General features: G+C 41.2%; 1 protein-coding gene across 3 annotated transcripts in view; it reads left to right on the top strand.

Annotated features, from left to right (window-relative positions):
- The window catches only part of PID1 (phosphotyrosine interaction domain containing 1), a 219,616-nt gene that overhangs the window by 78,531 nt on the left and 117,345 nt on the right, over positions 1 to 23,740 (top strand). For all 3 annotated transcript variants that reach the window (XR_014018163.1, XM_081262377.1, XM_081262378.1), the window contains exon 2: positions 22,611 to 22,757. Coding sequence is in view for 2 of the 3 variants with exons in the window: in XM_081262377.1 (XP_081118503.1) it covers positions 22,611 to 22,757 (147 nt within the window). In the remaining variant the exon portion in view is untranslated. The remainder of the gene's footprint in view (positions 1 to 22,610; positions 22,758 to 23,740) is intronic.

Here is a 23,740-nt window from a genome sequence, read left to right as displayed (position 1 = left end):
TTTTGCAAAGGCTGTAAAGCAGAGATTTAAAAGGCAAAGGAGATTTCAGATTTGAAACCTGTGTACAAAGTGCATGTGGTTGTAATCATTTCATTTATTAGAACTACAGAAGATTTAGCCAGGCCCTCTGGCCTGGCTCCTCTGTTTGGTGCAGCCTGGCTATGGTGGGTGGGTCCTGCAACTGGGTCTGTTGAGCAGAAGAGACTGCAAGGTGAGTCTGGGCAGATTGGGTTGTTTCCAAGCAAAGGTGCTTGTGGCTAAGGAGATTCCAGCCTCTTTTGTCACTTTGTGCTGCTTAGTTTGGGGCTAAATCCAGGACAAACAGATGACCTACACGCAGCTGCCTTTGCTTAAATCAGTTCAGCAAATTGCTCTCCTACAGCCAGATGAAATCTGGCATTTACTTTGTATCTAGTGACCTTTGCTTTTAGGAGAGTTAGAAAAATAAAATAAAAAGGAAAGAAAAGAAAAGCATGAACTCTTGCATGGTTGAGTTTTATTATAAGGTTGCATTAGAGGCAAAATAGGATTTCTAATAGGTTAATAATGACAGTGGTCTCCTCTTCATAAATGCTCTACAAATTTAAGGATGTCTTTTCTTAAAGCTTCCTTTTGAATAGCTCCCCAACTCCAACTATTCTTTGAGTTTTTTTTTGTTTTGTTTGGATTTTGTATTTTCATTCCTCTATTTATCACTCCATTTTAACGGTTTAGCTCTGCAGTTTTGGATGTGAGGCGTTTTCCTAATGAAGCATGAGATGGTCAGGCGGAGGAGCCCAGACATCTGCTAATGTCTTAGAAGGGAACAGAAGTGCCTTGGCTGTTTCCCTCAGTAGGGCTGACAGGAGCCTCTGAGGTCCCCATCTGCAGGCCCCTCTGCAGGGACCAGCAGTTCTTGGCCAGTTTCCCTCCATTTTGTCTCCCTGTGGGAACCCAGGACTTGCAGACCTTCTCTGTATGAACGGGGCGGACACAGAGCCACAGACTGAGCAGAGGCAGCCTTGAGATCAGGGGTGGAGGGAAGTGCTGATGGTCGTGGGGCCGAAGGGAGTGAGATTTTCACTCTCTCTTTTATCCACATGCAGCCTGGAGGGTGACTGGTGAACAGCCAGCTGTTAGAGGGTTCATATGCCATTTCTGTGGACCTGGTTTTCACATCTGACCTTTCTAAAGAGGGTCCAATTTTGTGTTGGGGCTGACTCTCCATGAAGTCAGACGGAGCCTCAGCCTGAGGTGAGCTTGGCTCTGCGTGATCAGCACAAGTGTCCTTGGTCCCTCCTCTCCTGACTCATGTCCAGGGTACATGGGTGGCTCCATTTCCTCTTTCACATCCTTTTCTGATTTCTTCTGACCACAAGAGATCCTTCCCTGCTCTAAATTTCTTGAGCACACACAGTCTCAGCCGTGTATTCTGGCTCTATCTATTTAACACTGAAATGGTAAAAATTAGTTTCAATCTAGGTCATTTAAAAATGCCTTTATAAATAATAAAATGCATTTAATTGAATAAAATTAATGAATATACATAGATATGAATGAGCTGTTTTGATCATGGCCTATTGTAGAAAATGATCCATGGAATTTAGGGCATAGCTGCAAGAATTACAGTAACCAAAAAAGTCAGTTCTCCAATAAGACAAGAGGTGGGAAAATGAGATTATCATCAGCTAATGATATTGCCCCTTTTTTCCTAAAAAAGAAAGAAACAGAATTGAGGAAAATAAGCTAAAACCTTTACATATAACTATTTACTTGAAGTGCCCTCTTAGGTCATTCTCTCTGTTTCATGCTAGACAATAGCTAAAGACTGCTAGAAGGGACACCCCATAGGAGAAGGCCATCTCAAGCTGCCCCCAGGACTGGCCTTCCCCTCTGTGATGTGGTTCTGCTGTGGTCCCTCTGCTGAGGATAGACAGCCCTGAGTGAGCTTCTACCTTTTTCCCTTTATTCTGCTAAAATAAAAACACGGTAGTAGAGGGACTTGAAAGAAATAATCAGTTGACTCTTAATTCAGTGAATGTTCTGATCAGGGAAGAGGGAGGAAAACGTGCAGCCCTAGAGTCTGACGTGGCCTGCGGGGGAGGCTGGGGCTGACGGGCACCCTCCTGGAGGGACCCTGGAAAAGGCAAGTTGTGGGCATGTTGACTTGGAGCTTGCGTGCATGCAGGATAAATTATTTAACTTTGTTCCTCAGTTTTTTGTCTGTTTGCGGTGCTGGCCATGGAACCCAGGGCCTTGCGTGGGCCAGTCAAATGCTGTATCACTGAGCTGTATCCCCAGCCGTTTCCCCCACTTTTGACTTCTGCAAGGTGGCCTTTTAATTGTAGTATCCACCTGGAGGGGTGTGGTGAGCATTTTCTGAGACATGACACCTAAAATAGCCCTGGAGTCTCAGCTCAATAAATGCTATCAACACAAAGTTGGTGAGAAGGATGGGGCAGCCTCAGAGGCTCAGCTGGGGAGTGGCTCCTGCTGGCCTCCCGATCAACATCTTTTCACACCAAGTTTTCCTTACCACAATCAATAAAAGCCATCAGCACAATTTGCCCATTAATAAGTGGGTCACTCATGAAATGCTACACTCAGTGAGATGAGAGATGAAAAGAAGAAATGATAAACCAGGGGAAGAAAAGGAATTAAGAGGATGAGAAAAGCTCCCCTTTTCTCCCAAGAAAAAGACAAAACCAAAGAAAGAAAAATGGAAAAATAGCACTAACTGTCTTACTGATGAATACCGTTCACTACATAGCCGTATACTTACTGCTGGTTCTGGAGTTCTTGCCCCATCTCAGGGCCTGACTACCTGCTCTGTTTATTTTACCCACTTGATTGTTTTGCAGCCCTGTGAAGTTTAGATACTGTCTTGCTGGGCAAATGGCACTTGGGACATGAAGCAGACTCCCAAGTTCACGTATCTAGTAAGATGTGAACCAGGATTCAAACCCAGGCAACCTGAAGTGAACGGCTGTGTATGCACAGCCTCCTAATTTCATTTTTAACCAATTGTTCTATACTACTGGGTTCTTTCTGGCTGGTGGTAGATATTTTTGCTTTCTTCTGTTAATTGCATGATTAAGGAGAAAGCACATGAAAATGCTTCTCACATGAATGGAATATTCAGGGGCTTAGGGCTCATGCCCTGCAGTTCTCTTCTTCAGAGTAAGGTTGAATAAGACACTAATAGCAGCAGATGGCATAGTAGTTGTAGACATCCACTGAGAACTGTTGAAATTAGGCATGACTAATCTGTGGACTATGTTATAGGAAAAGATTGACTGTTATTAAGTGTCTTCGGCACTATTGGTGTCAACTAGAGTTTCTGAAACTTGCCAGAAAGTGGGCTTTTGAATTTGGGGACTTGGTTACCTAATAGAAATAACATACAGTGCAAGTCGTACTGGGAATGTGTGCTGAATCCAAGAATTGGAAATCATACGCCCCCAGGGAAAAGTCAGCGGGGTGTATGACTGTGAGCCCAGGCAAATGGAACCAATTAATGTATGCTGGGCTGTGGACTTGAGGTTGTTTACTGAGCCCATTCACTGGTGGAGAGTCAAGTTTCTTTATCTTTCTTGTTGGTAATTTAATTTGCTAATTGCTGTTTTTTTTTAAAGGTTGTAGGAACTTTGGGCTCAACTGCAGAAATCCAGATTTTATGAGCATGTTGAATGCAACTAAGGAAATATAAAGTTGTTCTAAATTTATATGCTAACTATGCACCTGTTTTGAATTTGTTGCTTTGATAGATGTTACTTTTGGAATAAGTGCAGGAAGGCTGGATTGTACTTGAGGCACAGGGTGGAAGGCAGGAGGTATCAAGATGGTGAAATCCATGGTAACAAATTATAAAATTTGAAAATCCTATTGGAACCCCTAGGGGATTTTATGGGAGAAGTTGCATCCAACTTTCTCATACCTACCTTTGTGGCTGCAAATACAGCAAAGGTTTTTAGAAAGATATTTTTTTCTTATAATTCTGAATCACAGTTTTAGGTGACCTGTGTTTGAGGTCAATATCTGATTGAATGTGGAGGACAGAGCAATGATAAGCAAATTTCTTGTTTGTTTTTAGAGCAAAGATATTTTGTTTTAAACCACTGGTCTTCCAGACAGGATTGGTGTGGCCAGGGCGATGTGTATGAGCATTGCTTCCTCCTCTCAGCCCTTGGGATGTTGGCCTCCTAGCTGGGTGCGGTAGTTTGCCTGACATATGCACTTGGAAATATTTTCACTTCACTCAGTTCTTTTCTGAACTACTCTTTTGGGGGCTGTTTATTTTATTTATTATTTAAACATATTTTAAGTGTTTTCTTGTTTCTTGCAAATGCAATGATGCTTTCATGGAAATTTTGTGATCGTTTTTATTTACAAGAGCATTGACTCAAAAACAAGTACAACTTTGCTTGATGAATTACATTTAACAATAAAAAATAGGACCCCCAAGACCTTACTTAATGACTTAGCCACTTAAGAACTCCTTGTTTACCCAAAGTTTGCTCTAGTTTCTTGCTGTGGAGCACAGTCAGAAGGTGGAGAGGACCTGTTGTGTGATTTGGTAGCTTTGAGTGGGTTCCATGAGCATTGTGTTCCAGTTATTTATTGCTGTGTCACAAATCACCCTCAGGACAAGGGCTCTAAACAGCAGTCATTTATTCTGTTCACAAATCTGCAGTTTGGACAGATCTTTGTGGGGCCGGGGGGCAGCTCAGTTGGCATTAAGAATCTGCTTTGAGATGACTGATTCCAGTTGGCAAGTTGGTGCTGGATGTCAGCAAGGAAGTGAGCAGAGTGGCATTCTGCATCTCCTTGGGGCTCTTGGAGCTTCCTAACAGCTTCCCTGGGATTCTAACACTGAGAGCGCCAAGAGACAGCAAGCAGAAGCTGTCGGTGTCTTCAGGGCTGAACCAGAAGGCACATAGACACTTTCTCTTGCAGACATCTAAATCAGCCATAGAGCACACTGGGCCGTTTGCCTTTGCCCCTATGAGCTGTTCACATTCACACCCTGGACAGTTCGTACAGTGCTTCTCCAATGTATAGCTCACTTTTTTTTTTCTTATGCATTTTCAACTACAGCAAAAATTCATTCTTGTGTAGTCCGGGCAGGGGCTGCAAATATAAAAACTTGGAAATTTCAACAGGAAAATCTATACTAGAGAACACAGATGGACAGTTTATCTGTGTATTAAAATTTCATGGGTGGAGGTAAAGGCCTAAGTAGGCTCTCCAAGGAGAACAAAGAATGTATGAAAGTTTGAGAAACACTGCTTAACTTCCAGGCCAGATCTGCTGTCTTCTTTTCTGAAAGCTTCTCCCAACATAATTCTAAAAGTCACCCTTGATTGATCATCTGCTTCTTATATGCATGCTGTGTGTTTCAGCTGGTTGTGACCTTGCCTGACCATGAGATGCTGGGTCCATGTGCCGTGGCACCTGTGGAATGCCCATAGTCAATGCTTGCTGTGTTGAATTAAAATGGATGAAGGGATGGTTAGATTTTATCTTAGATTTGGGGTTTTCCAGAGATGGACCCTGAAGTGAGGAATTGAGTGCAAGTAGCTGTTTGTGTAGAGCAGGAAACACTGGTGGAGAGCAGGGATGTGGAGCAGGGGAGGGGAAAAAGCCAATGGAGGGGGCACTCTCAAGCCAGCTGCCAAGGAAAGTGAGTGGAGCGCAATCCTGCAGGGAAATTCTCAGACACATAAACAAAACCAGCCCCTGTAACTCATAGTTGAATCTCCTGTAGGGCTGGGGTTCGGTATTTGTGCTGTAAAGTCCTCACACACTCACTGAGGGTTCTGAGGCTCTTCCATCCACGGCACCTGCCTTCTGTGATTTTGGAGCACACAGAAGTGGGGAATCCAGAGGGCCAAGACCAGGGCATCTATAGAGTCGCCTAGAGACTTCCTTTGCAGTTTGAAATTAAAACAGTCTGAAGAAAGCAAATGAGCTTCGTTTAAAAATGGGGGAACTCTAGTATTCTCAAAGTCAGAATCTCCAATTGAGATTTAGCTCCATGAAATCCGTGTGCCCTGCAGAGTGCCCGACTCGCTAAACATGAGGATTAATGAATAAATGGTTGAATAAACCAGTGCTGGGATTTAAGAGGTGTGTTCTTTTTTTGTGTGTCAGTTCGTGAGAGATCAGAGCAAGGAAGATGCAAGCTGCCTTATAATGAAACCTGACAAGTGTCAACTGCTGTTTGCACTCATGAACTCTCTTAGAAAGTAAACCCATTAACCACAAGGCAGGGTTCTTGCTGATTAGTGGCCTGGGCTGCTTATTGAACCATGGACATTTTTGTGACTGTGTAGCCTACAGTCAAGTTCAAGTCCACAGACTTCAGACAGCCCAGGCCAGCGCCTGCCCACTTCCATCGGTATTTAGTCCTGAGACGTTGGGTTCAGGTGTGGCAAAAACAAGTAATATTGGCTGGCAGTAGCTAGTGAGATGCCTGTGCTCAGGTGTGCTTGTGACCATGGAGAGTCCACCTGGTGAGCACCCTGCTTGCCTGGTAGGGGCTGAATCGTGTTAGTCTCCCATCCCACTAATCGTGTTAGTCTAATTGTGTTAGTCTCTCCACTGCAACTGAATTTTGTATATTTGGAGTTAGAGTTGTTAAAGAGGGACTCACGTTAAAAAAGAGGCCATTAGGGTGGGTCCTTATCCCATATGACTGCTGTTCTTACAAAAAAGGAAACTTGAACACAGATCCAGACAAACCCTGCGGAAAGAAGACATGCAACACACTGAGACAACAACTGAATGTTTACAGTGAGGAGGCTGCGAGCCAAGGAGTGTTGAGTGTTACTGTAGACACCAGAAGCTAGAGGGGGGTGAGCAAGGTCTCTCCCCTAGAGCCATCTGGGACAGCGTGGCTCTGCTGACGCTTGGTGTCCCACCTCTGGCCCCTAGAACCATTAGGCAAACCACACAGGTTTTGATACTCCGTGACAGCAGCTCTAGGAAACTAGTATTTCTTCCTCCCTCCCTCCTTTCCTTCCTTTGTGCCCCCCTCTTCCTCCTGCTTTTTTAATGCATGTTGCATTTATATAATATTTTATATTCACTTGTGGATTCTCTCTGCACTGTACCCTTAAACCATTGGAAGGAGGGTAGAGAGGTGCTTCTTCGGATCCTAGGACCTTTTGACTGTTACTGAACAGGGGGTCACTTTCCTCATTGAGATGGTTTGCTCTCTGTGTCATGCCAGTGGAAAGAGCCCTGACTGTCATTGTGGTTTGTTGAGACCAGCATAGAGGGTGGCATGTCACATCCTAATCACCTGCCTGTTGCTGTATGTCATATAGCAAGTGCAGAACGCTTTATATCCAAGGAAATTCTTGTGATTTCAGTGGACCCAAGTGTGGCCATTGGTCATGGTCCCCTTGACTGAGAGCTGTCAGCAACCTGTAGTGAATTTGGATATTTGGCTGTGGATTCAGACCAGACTCATTGCTAAGATGGTCTTCAGAAAGGAGTAGAGCAGTCAAGGAGTAAAGGGAAGGAGATGAGAAGAGAATAGTCACTGTGTAACAGTTTGAAAATATTCTTCTTAAATTCCAAAGGTGTTGCTTATGCTCACTCACGTATTCATTCACTGGTTCATTAAAGTTTCCTTTACTGACTAGTGTGTGCCAGACACCTTGTTAGGCTGAAGGGATGTGAAGAAGAGACAGTATATAAACAATGCATTTAGGTGTCCCAGGAGCTATGCAAATACTAAGTATTGTATAAGGAATAATTCAGCCATGAGGTGGAGGGAGGGGTTAGTTCTAGTTACAGAAGAAGGTGAGAGATTTTAGAAGAGTCTTCCTAGATGGGATGCTAAACGATAGGACAATCAGCAAAATATTAGAGTTGCTGTGTCCCCAGCGTGGACAACTTTTACTCCTTGGTTTTAAACTCTCCTGAAGGTATCCTGTGTCACGAATGCATTCTGTCCTCTGTTGGTGACTTTGCAGCACAGGTTTCTCCAGTGAACTCTTATTGAGGTGGCCCTGGCACACCAGAGCTTGGGCACATCACCTTCCCAAGCATTGGAAGCCTGAGGACAAAATTATTTTTAGTTTCCTTTCAACCTGCCAAGATGATGTTCATTCCTTGCATTAACCAAAACATAGTCTTGCACAGGAATTTTGTCGAGCAAAAATGAAATAAAAACAAAACCAAATGTATGTGTGGATATAGATGTACATGTGTTTATAACATATACACATATGTGTTCTGTCCTATCGAGCAGAGTGTTTGTAGGCACTGTCGAGCCAAGCATTTCAGATCACAACCACAAAGGTGCCCTTGGGGCTGTCCTTGGGGACCTAAATGAAGTCCTTTGAAGACATATGAGAAAGTCCTTGGAATCTTAAATCATAATATTTGGTATGGTTTCTAAATCTGTGTTGTTTTGTCTTTTTCCATTCTCTTACTCTGTTTTGTTTTTATTCTCTGCCTCACGTCCTCACTTATTCCTCTGGAGCAAGAGAAGAACTCAAGGGTTTTTTCTCACTGTGTGCTTGCTTTGCTCAGGTCTTCAGAGACTGCCTTGTGTTTTGTGGAGCATGCGTGCAAAAGAGAGTGCCTTGGGTAGGCATCTACTCCATTTACTTGGTTACAAATAACTTAGGTCAAACTTTGCATGAAATTAATAGACATTGACTTTCTAAATGGTAGAAAATACAAATTAGCAAAAGGAAAGCAAGCAAAAAAAAAAAAAAGGAGAAAAACATTACATGCAATTCAACAACCGGGACATAGCTACTGTTAACGCTTTGGTGTGTTTGCTGCATTTTTCAGTGTTTGTCCAGATTTAAGTGGCAGAAAAGGGAGAGCGGAAAAGAAGACGGACTTCTGGGTGCATTCACATGTGCCAGTTATTTTTCTCGGTATTTATACGGGGGAAATGCTTCAGGATGTCAAGAGAATCTGGTCTGTGAAATCAGAATGCCTGAAAATGGGTCTCCCATACTTTCCTCAGAGTGTTATTGGAAATGTGGATGGAGTTCACACACACGCATGTGCACACACATGTATGCCAACTTTCCAGGAAGGGTACTGCTGGCCTTGTTTTGTGATGAGACAGGTGGAACTTAGAGTATACACAACTTGACGCAGGTCAAATATTTTGACAGAGGAGTGAACCTAGCAATTTCTGGTGGTAAAGCCTTCCATCTAATTATGAGATCATGCTGTTTGTTACAAAATCAGGTGCATCATGCAGTTCTAAAGGGTGAGGTGGCAGCTACCATGACAGCTCTGGACAGGTAGCAGAAGTGACCCAGGATGGAGTGCCAGTCATCCAATGCCTGGGGTTCTGGCTCCAGTTGTCCGGGAAAGTCTTATCCCTGGGTGACCTCAGATTTATCTCCTCCCTTCTCTGGGCTCTAGCATCCCCATCTGTGAAATGAGGGAGTTGGAAGTCGTCTGGAAGGTTGCTTTTGTTCTTAGCATTCTGTGACTCTGGGTTCTTCCTGGAGAGTTGAGGGGTTCATGTTCTCCATTTACTTGAGAGAGAAGCTGGGAGCAATGTGTACATCAAGAAAGGTGTCTGCGAAGGCAGATAGGAAGCTCACCACACCCAGACAGTGGTCAGCATCCACGGAGATGTAAATATCTGAGTTGGAAAAAGGTGAGGTTAGGAAATTGTAGGTCATGTTCAAGTGGACATTTTATTTGTGTCTTAAGGACAAAGCATTACTCAATGCACTTGTTTTTTTGCTGATTAAAAATATAAGTTTTACTGTTGGCTTCTGTCTAGGTTGTAGAAGACTAGACAAAACATCATCTTCATCTTACCAAGAAAAAGCCAGATAATTCATGGAATTATACCTTCCCTTTGACACAGTAAAGAGCTGGGGGATCATACTATATTGCTGTAGCCTGCAACATATAGAACGCGGGGGCACCATGGTCCATAATCCAAGAGAATTAGAAAGATTCAGCTAAAATTATTTCAAAGGTCAATTGTGGGGTAACCTCGGAGAGTAGAGCAGCTTGTAGCTGGATACCCAAAGAGAGTTTTCACCAACTCATAGGCTTTTCCCAATACACCACAACTGGGGAGAGAGATTGGGAACCAGGACTCCAGATATTGGTGCAGGCTGAGAGGAGGGTGGTCACCACACACAAAGCCCCTCCTGGATTCTTCTCTCCCAAAGCAACGGGAGACTTTACAGCTGGGGTCAAGTGACAGGTTCTGTTGCTCTCTGGGGGTTAGGTACAGATCCACTGCCGTTTGTGCAAGGAAAAGAAAACAAGTCCTCTACACCTGGGGCAATGGCAGGAAAACACCCCAGGCCAGACCTTTAGAGGTCTTCTCCACCTGGTGCCAAGTCAGGGTCACAGAGAAAGGCCCATCCTAGGACTAAAGGATACAACCTGCCAGAGGCTGAGATAGGACCAGAAGAACTCTTCCCTGCCCCAGGGTGAAAGGCCCCTAGTATCAAACAATCACAGTCAATCTTCTTGGAGAAGGTGAGAGCAAGGGGAGAGACCTTCTCTGCGTCACAGCATAGAGGTGTGAGGGCAGAACTGGAATACTGAGACACCAGGAATATTGAGCAATATTGGAGTGGTATTAACCTCTCAAGGACAGGTTAATCTAGAGGAATCATAGCCCCAGATCAGCCTAATCCGACTAGGTTTCCTTGACACCCCACGGCAATTATCCTAAGCAGAAGAGATGTGGTCATTTTCATGTAAAAGTGCTGGTCACCCCAGATCTATTATGCCTGATGTCCACCATTTAATTAAAATCTCTCTCTCTCTCTCTCTCTTTCTATCTCTCTCTCTCTCTCTCTCTCTCTCTCTCTCTCACACACACACACACACACACACATACACACAAAGAGAGAGAGAAGAAGAAAATACCCACTTTGAAGATAAAATATCTATTAATGTAACAAAACTTGCAGATGCCTCAGATATGGAATTTAAAGTAATTTTGATTAGTGTATGAACTGTTCTAGTAGAAACAGTGGAGTGCATGCCTGCATATATGGACATATGGGGATTTCAACAAAAAGAAACTATAAGAAATAGTCAAATGTAACTGTTATAGAAAACATGAACAATAGGAGCAATTCCAACAAGGTAGGAGAGATGAAGAAGGCATTTAAAGAGTTCATTAGTAGAGTTAATAGTCAAAGGAAAAGTAAGTGAACTTGAGTATAGACCAATAAAAGTTACCCAAACTGAAGCACAATGATAAAATATATATAAATAGATCTTTGGGACAGCATTAAGTGGGATTAACAGATATGTAATTAGAATCCTAGAAGGAGAAGAAAGAGAATAGGATAGAAGAAATATTGAAAATTGTTGGAAAATTTCCAAAAATAATAAAAGATATAAAATTATAGACCTACAGATCCAAGAGGCTCAAAGAACACTAAAGAGAAAAAGTACTGAAAAAGTCATATAGCTATACTCATATAGTGTTTAAACAGTTGAAATCTAAAAACAAAAAATCTTGAAGGGTGTCAGAAAGAAAAGATGTATTTCAGAGGGTCAAAAATAAGAAGTATGGAAGATTTCTTGTCAAAAACTAGAATAATAAGCTTCAGTAGAATAATATCTTTATGATGAGAATAATAAGCTTCAGTAGAATAATATCTTTATGATGCTAAAATATGAGCATGACTCAAATGCAAAATTAGCCTTAAAATATTGGTTGAAAACATACAAGTGATGCTTATCAATAACCTAAATAAAAACTCAGAAAGTCAAGAACTATTTTCATTTTTTCAACTTTTCATTTTGAAAATACTTTACATTTTTTAAATGTCAAAAACAGTACAGAGAATTCCCAAGCTTCTTCAAATGATAACATTTTATAATAGAAATAATAATGTAATAGTATAATAGCAATCATAATACAATAACAAAATCCAGGAAAGTGATATTGGCAAAATACTATTACATAATTTTCAGTCATTTTTCAAATTTTGTCGGTTGTCCCACGAAGCTATTTCTCTGGAATAGATGACAAATATGGTATTTGGTTGTCATGTCTCCTTAGTGCCTTATTGTGATCAGTTCTGTTATTCTCTCCTTTTTGTGACCTTAACATTTTGGAGGGTCCTGGACTATTATTCTTTACCTCTCAATTTGGGTTTGTCCATATGTTTTAATGATTAAAGTTCAGGTTATTCATTTTTGGCAAGGATTCTACAGAAGTGGTGCTGTGCCCTTCTTGGTGTACAGTGTCTAGGGAGAGAGTGTGTCATTGTTGGTGATGGTGGCTTTGGTCACTTGGTTAGGTCATGTCTCACAGATTTTGATTGGGTTTCTGTATTTCTGTTTATAAAATAAATATCTTCTGGAAAGAGTCTTTGAAACAATACAAATATCTTGATCTTCATCCTATTTTGTTTAGTAATTGTAGCCTTAAACAGTGATTCACAAAATAAAACACAATATTCTGGTGTTAATGGTGACTTTAGCTTTCTGAGTTCCATATTTATTAAGTGTGATTGTTCTATAAGAAGTCTTTCTTCTTTCTTTTTCCTTTCTTTCCTCCATCATATCAAATTTGCTCATCAACCTATTCATGGGCTGTGATCCATAATTGTCCCTCAGATTGTACAATGTTGGCCACTGAGTGCTCCTTCAGGTGGCTGCCAGTATTCATTTGGCATGTCCCCATCATTTTATGAGCACATTCTTAGTTTATGACTCAACAAGATGTTCTGGTTTCATCTTGTGCTTTCCTTGCCCCAGACTTAAACTCCACCATTTATCCACTCAGAAGGACACTGACTATTAATGAGTATAAAATGTCAGCAATGGATTCTAAAGTCAGCCTAGAAGGACAAAAGCCCTACAGTCAAATTTTACTTGGGAAATTCTTTAGGATCCTTCCAGAGATCAGGATTTGTTTCTTACCCTGTTCAGCTCAGTCATGTTTTCCTATAACATGGAGCACCAGATGAAGCAGTTTGATTGGATCAAAGGGCGATATGAAATTGTTTTTTCCTCTGAAAAATAACTTTGCTAAGGCAGGCTCAACACACAATAGACTCTATACTTTCAAAGTACAGTTTGATTGTTTTGCATATTTGCATTCATTTATGAAACCATCACCATGGAGTCTGCTTTGTGTTCTTGGAGCTCCTCCCTGCATCCCCTATTTCTAGGCCATGACTGATCCACTTTTGGTCACTGTACATCAGTTTATATTTCTTAGAACTTTATATAAGTGGGGTTCTACAGTATGTCTCTTTTTGTGCTTGTGTTCTCAGGGTGATTATGATGATTTGTCCTTATTATAGTACATAATGAGAGTTTATTCCTTTCTGTTTTATTCCGTGGTGTTCCCTTGAAAGGACATACCACAGTTTGTCTATCCATCTGTCTGACAAGGAATATTCAACTTGTTTCAGTTTGTGGCTGTTGAAAACATAGCTGTGATGAACACTGGTGAGAAACTCTTTCATGGACATATACCTTCATTGCTGGAGTCTTAAAAACAATGGAGTTCTATGTATCGATCTCATGTCCTTCGACCTTGCTACCCTCACGTATTAGCTCTAGTAGCTATTTCATTAACCTATGTTGGGTTAGTGGGGAATCTTAGATGATTACATTGTAAACACAGACAGTTGTACCTTTGCCTTCCAATATGGAGCCTTTTCTTTCTTTTGCTTGTCTTTTTGCCCTGAATAAAACCTCCAGAGCAGTATTGAACACAAAGAATACAGTACTCACGTCACTGCCAGCTCATTTATAACACCTGTGTCGATTCAGGTAGGTTTCCACTAATTGGCTTATCTCCTCATTATAACTTTTATTTTCTTGCCATTTTGCATGCCCATTAATTCTTTTCAATGAATGTGAGACATTTTGAATTTTACCTTGCTGGGTGTAGGATAGTTTTGTATTCCTATGATCATTCTTCAAGTTTGTGTTGTCACTGTATCCTGTTGATTACTTGGAAACAATTTGATCCTTTTCCAGAATCTTCCTTTCCAGATCTGAAGGGTGGGGCCAGAGTGGCATGTGGTCTGGTGCTAATGGCTCCTCACCTGAGAGCCTAGACCCTCCTGAGGATGCTACTCAAGGGCCTGACAGCTGAGTGCCTGCAGCCTGGCTGGTGTGAGCAGGCCTGGAGGGCGACAGAACTCTAATCCTTCCCAGAGGTTCTTTTCCAGCCTTGGTTGGTTTCCTTTCATTCATATGCTGATCAGTACTCAGATGAATATTTAAGAGGACCCTCTGGAGGTTCACAGAATCCTCTCTCTGTGCAGTGCCCCTCTTTGTCTCCCTGCTTTCATCTCTGTCCTCTTAGCTCGGGAGTCTGCTGGGCCCTGCCTTTGTGTCTCCTCCCTGCACAGTGGCCTTCAGACTCTTTCAAGGCAGTGAGCTGGGCAGTTGAATGGCTCATATCATTTGTTTTATGTCTCTCATGGACTGCTGGCCTTGTTGCCTGACACCCAGGGCCTCACAAACTGTCATTGCCTAAGTTTTCTCAAGTTTTATTGTTTTAAGTGAGGGTCACTCTGGTTTCTAGTAATGCATATTCCTTAAAAGCAGAAGAAAAACCTACTGATCTTTTTTTTTAATGATTATTTAAAACATTACAGAGCTCATGATATATCATCTTGCATACATTTGACTCAAATTGGGCTTTGAACTCCCATTTTCACCCCAGATAAACCTACTGATCTTTAGCAGTTAAATTATATTCAGTGCCACAAGATATACCACCAGGGGCAAGTAGGAATCAGTGACTTAGAGAAGAGGAAATTCTTTAGCGTTTCTTCCAGTCCCATAGTCATTGAGTGGAGGGACAGACGTGTTCACCTATTGATGTTATTGCTCTTGTCTGTCATTCCCTTACTTACACTCTCTGGGTTGAATTTTTATAATTTAAATATTAGCATGATTTAATTCAGCTGTACTTAATTTTTCTGCCTCTTGAGTGGGTAAAGTTTTTGTTCTGTGCTTGTAGCCTTTGTTGTTTTACATCAGGAATTGCAAATTTGCGTGCCTATGAGGGTCAACCAAATAATCAATAGTAGTAAATTTGGAAAGATATGATATGACTACTAAAAAAAAAAAAGCCACTGGCAGTTATTATAGAAGAGAGAACTTGCTTTTTGGGCAAAAGGAGACTATGATCTATGGCTGAAGAAAGCCTCAGGTCATTAGGGACAATTTAAACAATCAGCAGGAGATGATTGTTGCCTTGAGAAATGCAGGTTAATTTTGCACTTCTGATTTTTCAAGATAAGTGGAAATGCAGATTTTTAATTATATATATATATATATATCGCAGTTGCAACCCATATTTAACAATAGGTCATTTAACTGTTCCCAATTAGAAAAGTAGAAAAATACTATTTACGAATAGAAAAATAGTTAGAAGATAACAGAAACTACTTAAGCTAGAGAAGCTGCATATTTATTTATTTTTGTTTTTAATCTGAAACATACATACATAGACACACAGAGACATAGTAGTACACATTTACACATAGTAGTCTCCCCTTATTGTGGTTTCACTCTCTGCAGTGTCAGTTACCCACAGGCAACAACAGTCCAAAAGTATTAAGTGGAAAATTTAAGAAATCAACAATTAGTGTCTTAAATTATGCTTCATTCTTAGTAGCATGATGAACTTTGGTGCTGTCCTAGTCTGTCCCACCAGGAAATGAATAATTCATCTTCCTGTGTATCCATGCTGCATTTGCTACCTGCTCATTATTCACTTAGAAGTCATTACAATTATCAACTGGACTGTTGCAGTATCACAGTGCTCTTGTTTTATAAGCAATGGTCCCAAAGTGCAAGAGTAGTGATGCTAACCCGGCATGCCTTTCATCCCAGCTACGTGAGAGACTGAGGCAGGAGGATCTCAAGTTTGAAGCCAACCTTGGCAGTTTAGTGAACCCCCATCTCAACATAGAAAAATAATTTTTAAAAAGGGAGATGGAGGTGTAGCTCAGTAGTAGAGGACCCCTGGGTTCAATCCACAGAAAGAAAGGAAGGAAGGAAGGAAGGGAGGGAGGGAGGGAGGGAGGGAGGGTAGTGATGTTAGCAACTCAGAAATTCTGAAGGGACGCCATAAAATGCTTCCTTTAAGTGCAAAAGTGAAAAGCACAATAAAATATTTTGAGAGAGACAACATTCATATAACATTTATTACAGTGTATTGTTGTACCTGTCTTGCTTTGTTGCTAGTTTTTGTTTTGTTTATTTCATGGTGTTAGGGATGGAACCCAGGAGTACTCTACCACTGAGCTGTTCCCCCAGCACTTTTCAGCTTTTTGTTTTGAGACAGGGGCTTGCTAAATTCCTAAGGTTGGCCTTGAACTTGCGATCTTCCTGCCTCAGCCTCCTTAGTCATTGGGGTTACAGGTGTGCACCACCATGACTGGCTCTTATTATTAGGTATTATTGTTAATCTCTTCCTCTTCCTAATCTATCAATTAAACTTTATCATAGGCATGTATATACAGAAAAAGCTCAGTATGTACAGGGTTCAGTACTATCTGCAGTTTCAAGCATCCACAAGGTTTCTTGGAATATATCCTATGTGAACAAGAGAGAGGTTATGTATATACAACTATAATTAAATGTGTGTTGGTGAAAAAATATGTATATGCTTATTTATTTATGCTTATTTAAATATATATGCTTGTAAGTATATATACATATGGCTATTTATTATATGTGCTTATTTATTTAAAGTACATATGCTAATTTATATTTTGATAGACATATACTTAACATACATGCTCACTCCTGAGTGAATGAGCCCTCCACATGCCCTAGGGTTTTCCCGTGTTTCTTGGACTGGCATGAAGATATTTTTGTGCCTCTCCTATGTGATCTCTTGAGAGAATCTGTGATGTTGAAAAAGAAAAAAGCCTCCATAATAAAAACTGCATGAAAAAAAATGTTGGTATGTGAATGTGAATATTTTCACTTAGTTTATCCATAGCTGTCTTTTTAATAGATATAGACAATCTATAGTCATAGAGTTTATATGTAGGTCTTGAAATTTTTTTGAATAAACCAGTTAACTAGAATGATTTGCAGCGAGACGGTAAATGGCAAATTCATGTAGGTCTTTTTTCTCTGTAACTACTGGGTTGATAAACTACATTAAAAATTAATTCTTGAAATCAAGTGGTTCAGTTTTGTGTATGTGTCCTAGATTTTGGGAAATCATCCAACCCTGCTTTACTTTTAAAAAGAATAAAAACAAATACATAAACAAACCCCTTTGCATTAAAAATGTTCAAATAAAAGCTGAATTTAATAGCCAAATGTTCTTTTATTCACTCAAAATGAGTTTGTTATATGCAAACTGTTTTCTGTTTAACAATTTTTTCTTTTATGCTATTTTCTGAAAACACTAGAACAAACACTTAGAAGTAAAAATCTAAGAATTTAAGTTTTAAAATATAAGCTAAATATCTTCTTAAAGGTCCCTCCCAAAAGAGTATCACCATTGTTCCTTTTCTCATTTGGGGCCTGAACATAGCTTCTACAAAATAATTGGTATAAAATGTAAGAAAAGCACAAGTGAGATTCATTTATTCTTGCATACCCCCTAAGTAATAAAATCAAATGTAGTAATAAGTGGAATGTCAAAGCCCTACTGATTTTTGTGCACTTGTACAAATTAACATTTTTCGGGGGTGCTGAAGTTTTTCATTAATGTGATTCACCCACTTGTTCCTTGTGGTTCTCTTCCGAAGAGCATTTGCAATATTTTTGGAGCTTGATGAGGGGCATTACTGAATCAGTAATTTGCAAGTTACAACTGACCATTATAGTCAGCCTTCAAGATGCAATGATGGGCAGAAGATTAAAATTTTAATGCTTTCTGTCTAATTTGAGTGAGGATAATGTTCCAGTTATTTATAAAATAAAAAGGGAAGCAGGATTTGACTTCCAAAGATGCTTTATATTTTGGATACGGAATCAATACAAAGGTGAGATACACCCAATTTGAATTGGTAAAATATGTAAATCTCCGCCTGCTAAACTGTCAGAGATTAATGTCTGAATAGCAGTAGGAAGCAGAGCCAACTGTAAAATTATACAGGGCATGGCGATTACCCCATCACATAATGGGGTTTGATTTAGAGGCTCTATTTTGGGTTCACACATAAAGCACCAAATGCAGAAAGCTGAGCTTTGTTTAATTTGTCCGTGGCAGAGCTCTAATTTTCTACAACATTATTCACTTCCCTTTAAGAATGAATAACACATTTTCTTTATGGAATTCTGTGCATCTTTGATTTGGGAGAGTGGCTTTCCTTAAGCTCCCCTATTCCATTCCTCTTTTGTTGCTCTTGTATAATGCAACTGAATTGGGTTCCTTTAAGTTGCCTTATTTTGATCGTACTGTTTCTGTAAAGAACAAGCCATATCATTTTGGACATGGGATAGTGTAGTATTGTAGAGTTGACAGATTAGAGAAAATCGAGGCCCAGGAAACACAAGGCCCTGTGGCTCTGGCAGAGCTGGGTTTCACTTCTGGGTCTTTGTAACCCAAGTTAGAGCACTTGCCACCTAAATTAGGGGTCACTGCAGGTACATTGTGTGGCCTTCTCTGAAGACTTGAAGCTCATCTCCCCTAGGCAGCAGCTCTGAGGGCTTTATCTTAGACATGAATAACCTGAGGATTATGCTACCTACTTGAGATTATTACTGGGTACTTTATCATTAAGGCTTTACTTGTTCAAATAAGTACAAGATTCACTTATTTTTTTAAAAAGATAAGGTTAACTCACATTTCTACAGTTTAAAGTCGATGAAGTCCTCTTATAATTTTTTGATAGTGACTACATTTTATTTTCACAGGTTATTTTTCATTACAAGTAGTTTATATTGATAGACTCTTAGTTGAAAGGATCATATGCCTAACTCCATCTTGCGTAAGCAAAAAGGGGACATACTGATTCACATTCTAAGTGTGCCCATGGATGGATCCAACTCAGACACAGCTGGATCCAGGGGCTCAATGGTGTCTGGCTGGGTTTCTCTGTTTCTCAGCTTCCCCTTTGGTGGTCTCAGTCTCAGACTGAATTTGAAGAGTAGGAGAGTCAGCAAGCAGCTCAGGACTCACACCCCTCAGTGTATATGTTGATCTCCCAGGAGGACAGTGGTGGTTGGCCAATCTTGAGTTGCCTCTGAACCAGTGCCTTTGGGCAGGGACATGAGGCACTCAGATGGTCAGCCTGTGTCACATATGCTTTGGGTCACAATACCAGGGGCAGGGAACCTCATTCCACAATGCAGCATAGAGTGGCAGAGAAGTTTCCCACAGGAAGGGATCAGGAGAATGTTCTTGTCAGAAATATTTCCAACTCTTTCCCTTGTACTACCAAACTCTTATGATAGCAAACTGGTTACATCCAATGTTAATTTGCCATAAAAGATGTCTTATGACAGCCATGACAATTCATCATGTAATCTACATTTTATTTCTTCTGTTAATTTTCTATTTTCATAGGGGGCAAAAAGGACAAAAGCATTAGAAGTGAAAAAACTCAAAGAAATCATTTCCTGTATTTCACTTTTATGTATTATCTTAGCCTCTCTTATTAGCTGTCCTAAAGAACTCTCCTAGACACGTGGCTCCCCCTCACCATCAGGAGGAACCCTTCTATGCAGAGACTAACATTTGATTTCTGCTCTAGTTGTGCCTGCAACCATACCTGGGTCCACGTAGTTGTTTGGGAAAGGTGGGTGGATACATAGGTGAGCAAATGCTGAATGGCTGGGGAAGCCGGGCTCTGAACAGCGAGGCAGGTGACGTTGTGTAACATGTCACCCAGAGGTGGAATTTGAACTTCTTTATTTTCTTCTCTACAATTAAGGCTTTTTTTTTTCCTTTCTTTCTTTTAACTATGTGTATCTTTTAGTTGGCTCCTGTCAAGTAATCAAGGGGGCAGGATGTGTGCCAGCCCACAACTTCCAGTCTCCGTGTGCTTGGGGCTGAGTAAGTGGCTGTGGAATTTGGTCCAATAATTGGACGATGATGATAGGAGACAATCTCAGAACTTATGGGCAGGGTGGGCATCCACCCTCTTGAGAGGGTGCTGTTTTCAGAGTCCTTTACAGGAGTTTACTTCCTGGCAGAAGTCCGACCTAGATGACCCGTGGTTTCACATTCCTCTTGTAGTCTCAGGACCATGTCCCTACTTGTCTTTGCAACTGCTCCCTCCTTACTCGCACTCACCCACGGGCCCTAGTTCCTCTCCCGCAGAGGCCGAACACCTTCAGCTCTCACTCTCAGTGATCCACATGGCTCCTCCCAAGCATTCACACCACTTTGCACCTCCAAACTCACACCCTCCATCGGAAAGAAATCAATTAACAGCAAAGCAGAAGCTTCCGGATTCATAAGAAGACTTGCCCTTCCTCCATCGCCTCCTTCTTTCCTGCCTGCCCCCACCCTGGCTCCCAGTGACTTATGAACAAACCAATTCTCTGGGGAATATAAGAGCAAGTTGCTTTCCCATTTGAAAAGTATCAGAGCTGGCAACTTTGTTTCCTAAAAGGGAGTTATGTCCATCAAAGTTCAACCAGAGAAAAACAGAACTATATGAAGATGTATAGCAAGCTGGCCACAGAGGTGCATGCCTGTCATCCCAGTGGCTCAGGAGGCTGGGGCAGGAGGATCATGAGTTCAAAAACAGCCTCAACAAAAGCAAGGTGCTAAGCAACTCAGTGAGACCCTGTCTCTAGAGAAAACACAAAATAGGGCTAGGGATGTGGCTCAGTGGTCGAGAGTCCCTGAGTTCAATACCTAGTACACTGCTCCCTACCACAAAAAAAGATGCATATAAAGAGATTTCTTTTTTTTTTAGGAACTGACCTATGTGATTGTGGGAGCTGATTAGGTAAATTTGAAAACAAATTTGAAGGCAGAGTATCTCAAAATTAAAAAAAAAAAATTTAAAAAGTCCTGGGGATGTGGTTCCTGGGTTCAGTTGCCACATACGTAAAAACAAAATCAGTGTCTTCTATTTGAAACAAAGAAAGAAACAAAAACCTTCTATGAAATGGTCTAAAACATAAAGCCTTTCCTTTTTCCATGAATCTCTTTCTGGAAAAGTCACAGCATCGTTTTCAGTGCAAGTGGCGGCCTGACTCAAGGAAGCAACGTGGGCCGGGAAGGATAGGAAGGATTCCTTCTTCATCATGCTTCTTAGTACACAATTGACTTCTTCCTGCATTTGGAGAAAGTTCTGGTCACCCAGTGTGGCCTCTAGGGGCTCTGGGTGCCCCTCCTTTCTCAGTCACAGGCTTCGCATGCTGACCTTGCATTCACCTTGACTCTTAACTGGCTTCCTACCTGCCATGGGTCTATCAGTATTCTATCACTGATGCAGATGGGTGGCAAGAATGGGAAGGTGCAAACGGTGAATATCTCCTTGACTCATAGATGTGTTCCAGTGTCCATTAGACCTCACTTGCAACACACAAGTTCAGTGATGAAATTATTCAGAATTTTCAGAAAGTGACATTAAACCAAAAGCATTAAACTAAGCCTGGAGCCCGTCTGAGGCTGTCCTAGAATGGGACCCTGTGAGTGCAAAGGGCGTGTTAAGCCAAGTGTATGCACACGTATGCAGATCTGTTTGAGTGTGTTTGTGAGAATGCACATGTGCTCTTTCAGTTAATGTTGACAAGAGGTGAGATTTGATCAGGGAGCAAGGAAAATAAGGTCTGCAAATACCTAGGGGCAGGAGCAGCATTAGCAAGGCTAATTCTTGGAAGAATGAGGAAGTCACAGTGGCTGGATCCACAAATGAGAGTGGAAGGGGTGGGAGATGAATGTAGAGGGACAATGGGTTTCTGCATTACTGATGGCCTCAAAGGCCAAGGCCAAGAACTTATTCCATGAAGAGATGGGAAGACTTGGGAGAGTATGAGCAGAGATGTGGCATTCAACGTTTGTGGTTTAGTAGGATATTCTCTGGATGGCAGTGGTCACCAAAGGGACAAAGTTAGAAGTGATGGGACGAGTGTAAATGCTGTAATAATAAACCAAGCAATGATTCAGTCTTGGACAGGGTGGTATAGACATTAGTAACTCAGAGTAGCTGGATTCAGGGCATACTTCAAAACAGTGCCACCAAAAGATACTTACCTAAGATCATGGCCCCAAGACATCAGATTAAAATAATCTAATGAGAAGTAATGAATTTCCCGAAGTTCTACAGCCAGTGCGTGCAAGAGCTGGGGAGGGTAGAGAGCTGCTTCACTTGTTCTTCTCCTCCTGTGATCCCTGTGGACTTTCTCAAACAGTTCTGCACCATCCCCTTCTGATCATCTTTACTGGTGTGGCTGAATCTACCTGAATTACCTCTTTAGGAATTCATCCAATACGACACCTTCGAAAATCTCCTCTGGACCATAAGGTCCTGGGTGCAGATGGTCTCTGCTTAGGGATGGCTCTCTCCCAGTTTTGCATTAGTAGCAACCTGACCGGATTTTGCCCTCTCCATTTAGTTAATATTTCTTGGCCTTGCTCACTAAAACAGAGATAATAGGACAAAGATTTTGCTACTAAGTTCGACATCCAGTTGCTCCACATGCGAGTCCAAGCTGCTTAAGTGTATGTGGCTTATTTTCCTGTCTTTCAGCACTTTCAGACCATGCTGAAGTCTAAATTGAATGTCCTCACACTGAAAAAGGAACCTCTCCCAGCTGTCATCTTCCATGAGCCGGAGGCCATCGAGCTGTGCACCACCACACCCCTGATGAAGGCCAGGACTCACAGTGGCTGCAAGGTATGGGCATGTGGCCAACAGGGCTTCTCTTGGTGGGACAGGCTCAAGCACGTGTGGCTTTGATCTTTTGTCTCACAAGGTAGCCGTTTTTAAGAATGCAAATATTAAACAACTAGCACGACAAGCTCATTGAGTGATGGTGGTATGAATTCATATCCTGCTTTGTTTGTCTTAATAATGTAAATGCTCTTTATTGTTTTGATCATTTTGGGGGCACACATGAAAAACAGGTCTTGGTGTTTGTGAATACAATGATTTTCTTGCTGTACTCTCTCTAGCTGTATGGAACTTTGGGCTTTGCAAGGGAAATTTAATCTTTAAGGGTAATTCCTCCCTTTGTATTTGTAAACTGAATAAAGCATATCATAAAGAATGAAAACACCACAATCCCAAAATTTAAAAAAAAAAAAAAGTTTTCCCACATTTGTACTCTGAGTCCTTTGGTGTAATTTTGCATTTTTGCTTTGCTTCAGCTCTCAAAATCTGTACAAATATTCATGCCTCAATATTCATACAAAAGCATTTTTCATTTATGGAAACTATAATGCTGACATGGAAACAAAACTGGAATATGAAATGTATAATTCTGGTAGGCTTTTGGATTCTTCCTCATAAGTTTTTCTTTCTTGTTTGTGATGGTGAATAGCAATTGGTTTAGAGATAACAAAGAAAATATGTTTTATGCATATTCTTTCATCAGAAATTTGTTCTGAATGATGAAAATATAATAGGGGGCAAGGAGAATACATGATTGCACATGGATTTCTTTTCAGCTTTGCAGATACACTCCTTTCCTTATTTTATTGTTGGGGAAGCGGGTCTGGAATAGTGGGGATCAGTTTGAGCCCTCCCTCTTGGGTGACAATGGCAGGCCTGAAGCCTCTCACACATCCATCTGCCTCAGACTTGCTAGGCATCTGCTTTCTGCTAGGCACTGTGGCACAGTGTGAGCAAGACCCACAGCAATTTTATGAAGTTTACCT

The sequence above is a fragment of the Spermophilus citellus genome, assembly GCF_964194105.1.
Source record: "Spermophilus citellus genome assembly, chromosome: 11".
NCBI lineage: Eukaryota > Metazoa > Chordata > Mammalia > Rodentia > Sciuridae > Spermophilus > Spermophilus citellus.
This window is presented reverse-complemented; position numbering and strand designations above follow the sequence as displayed.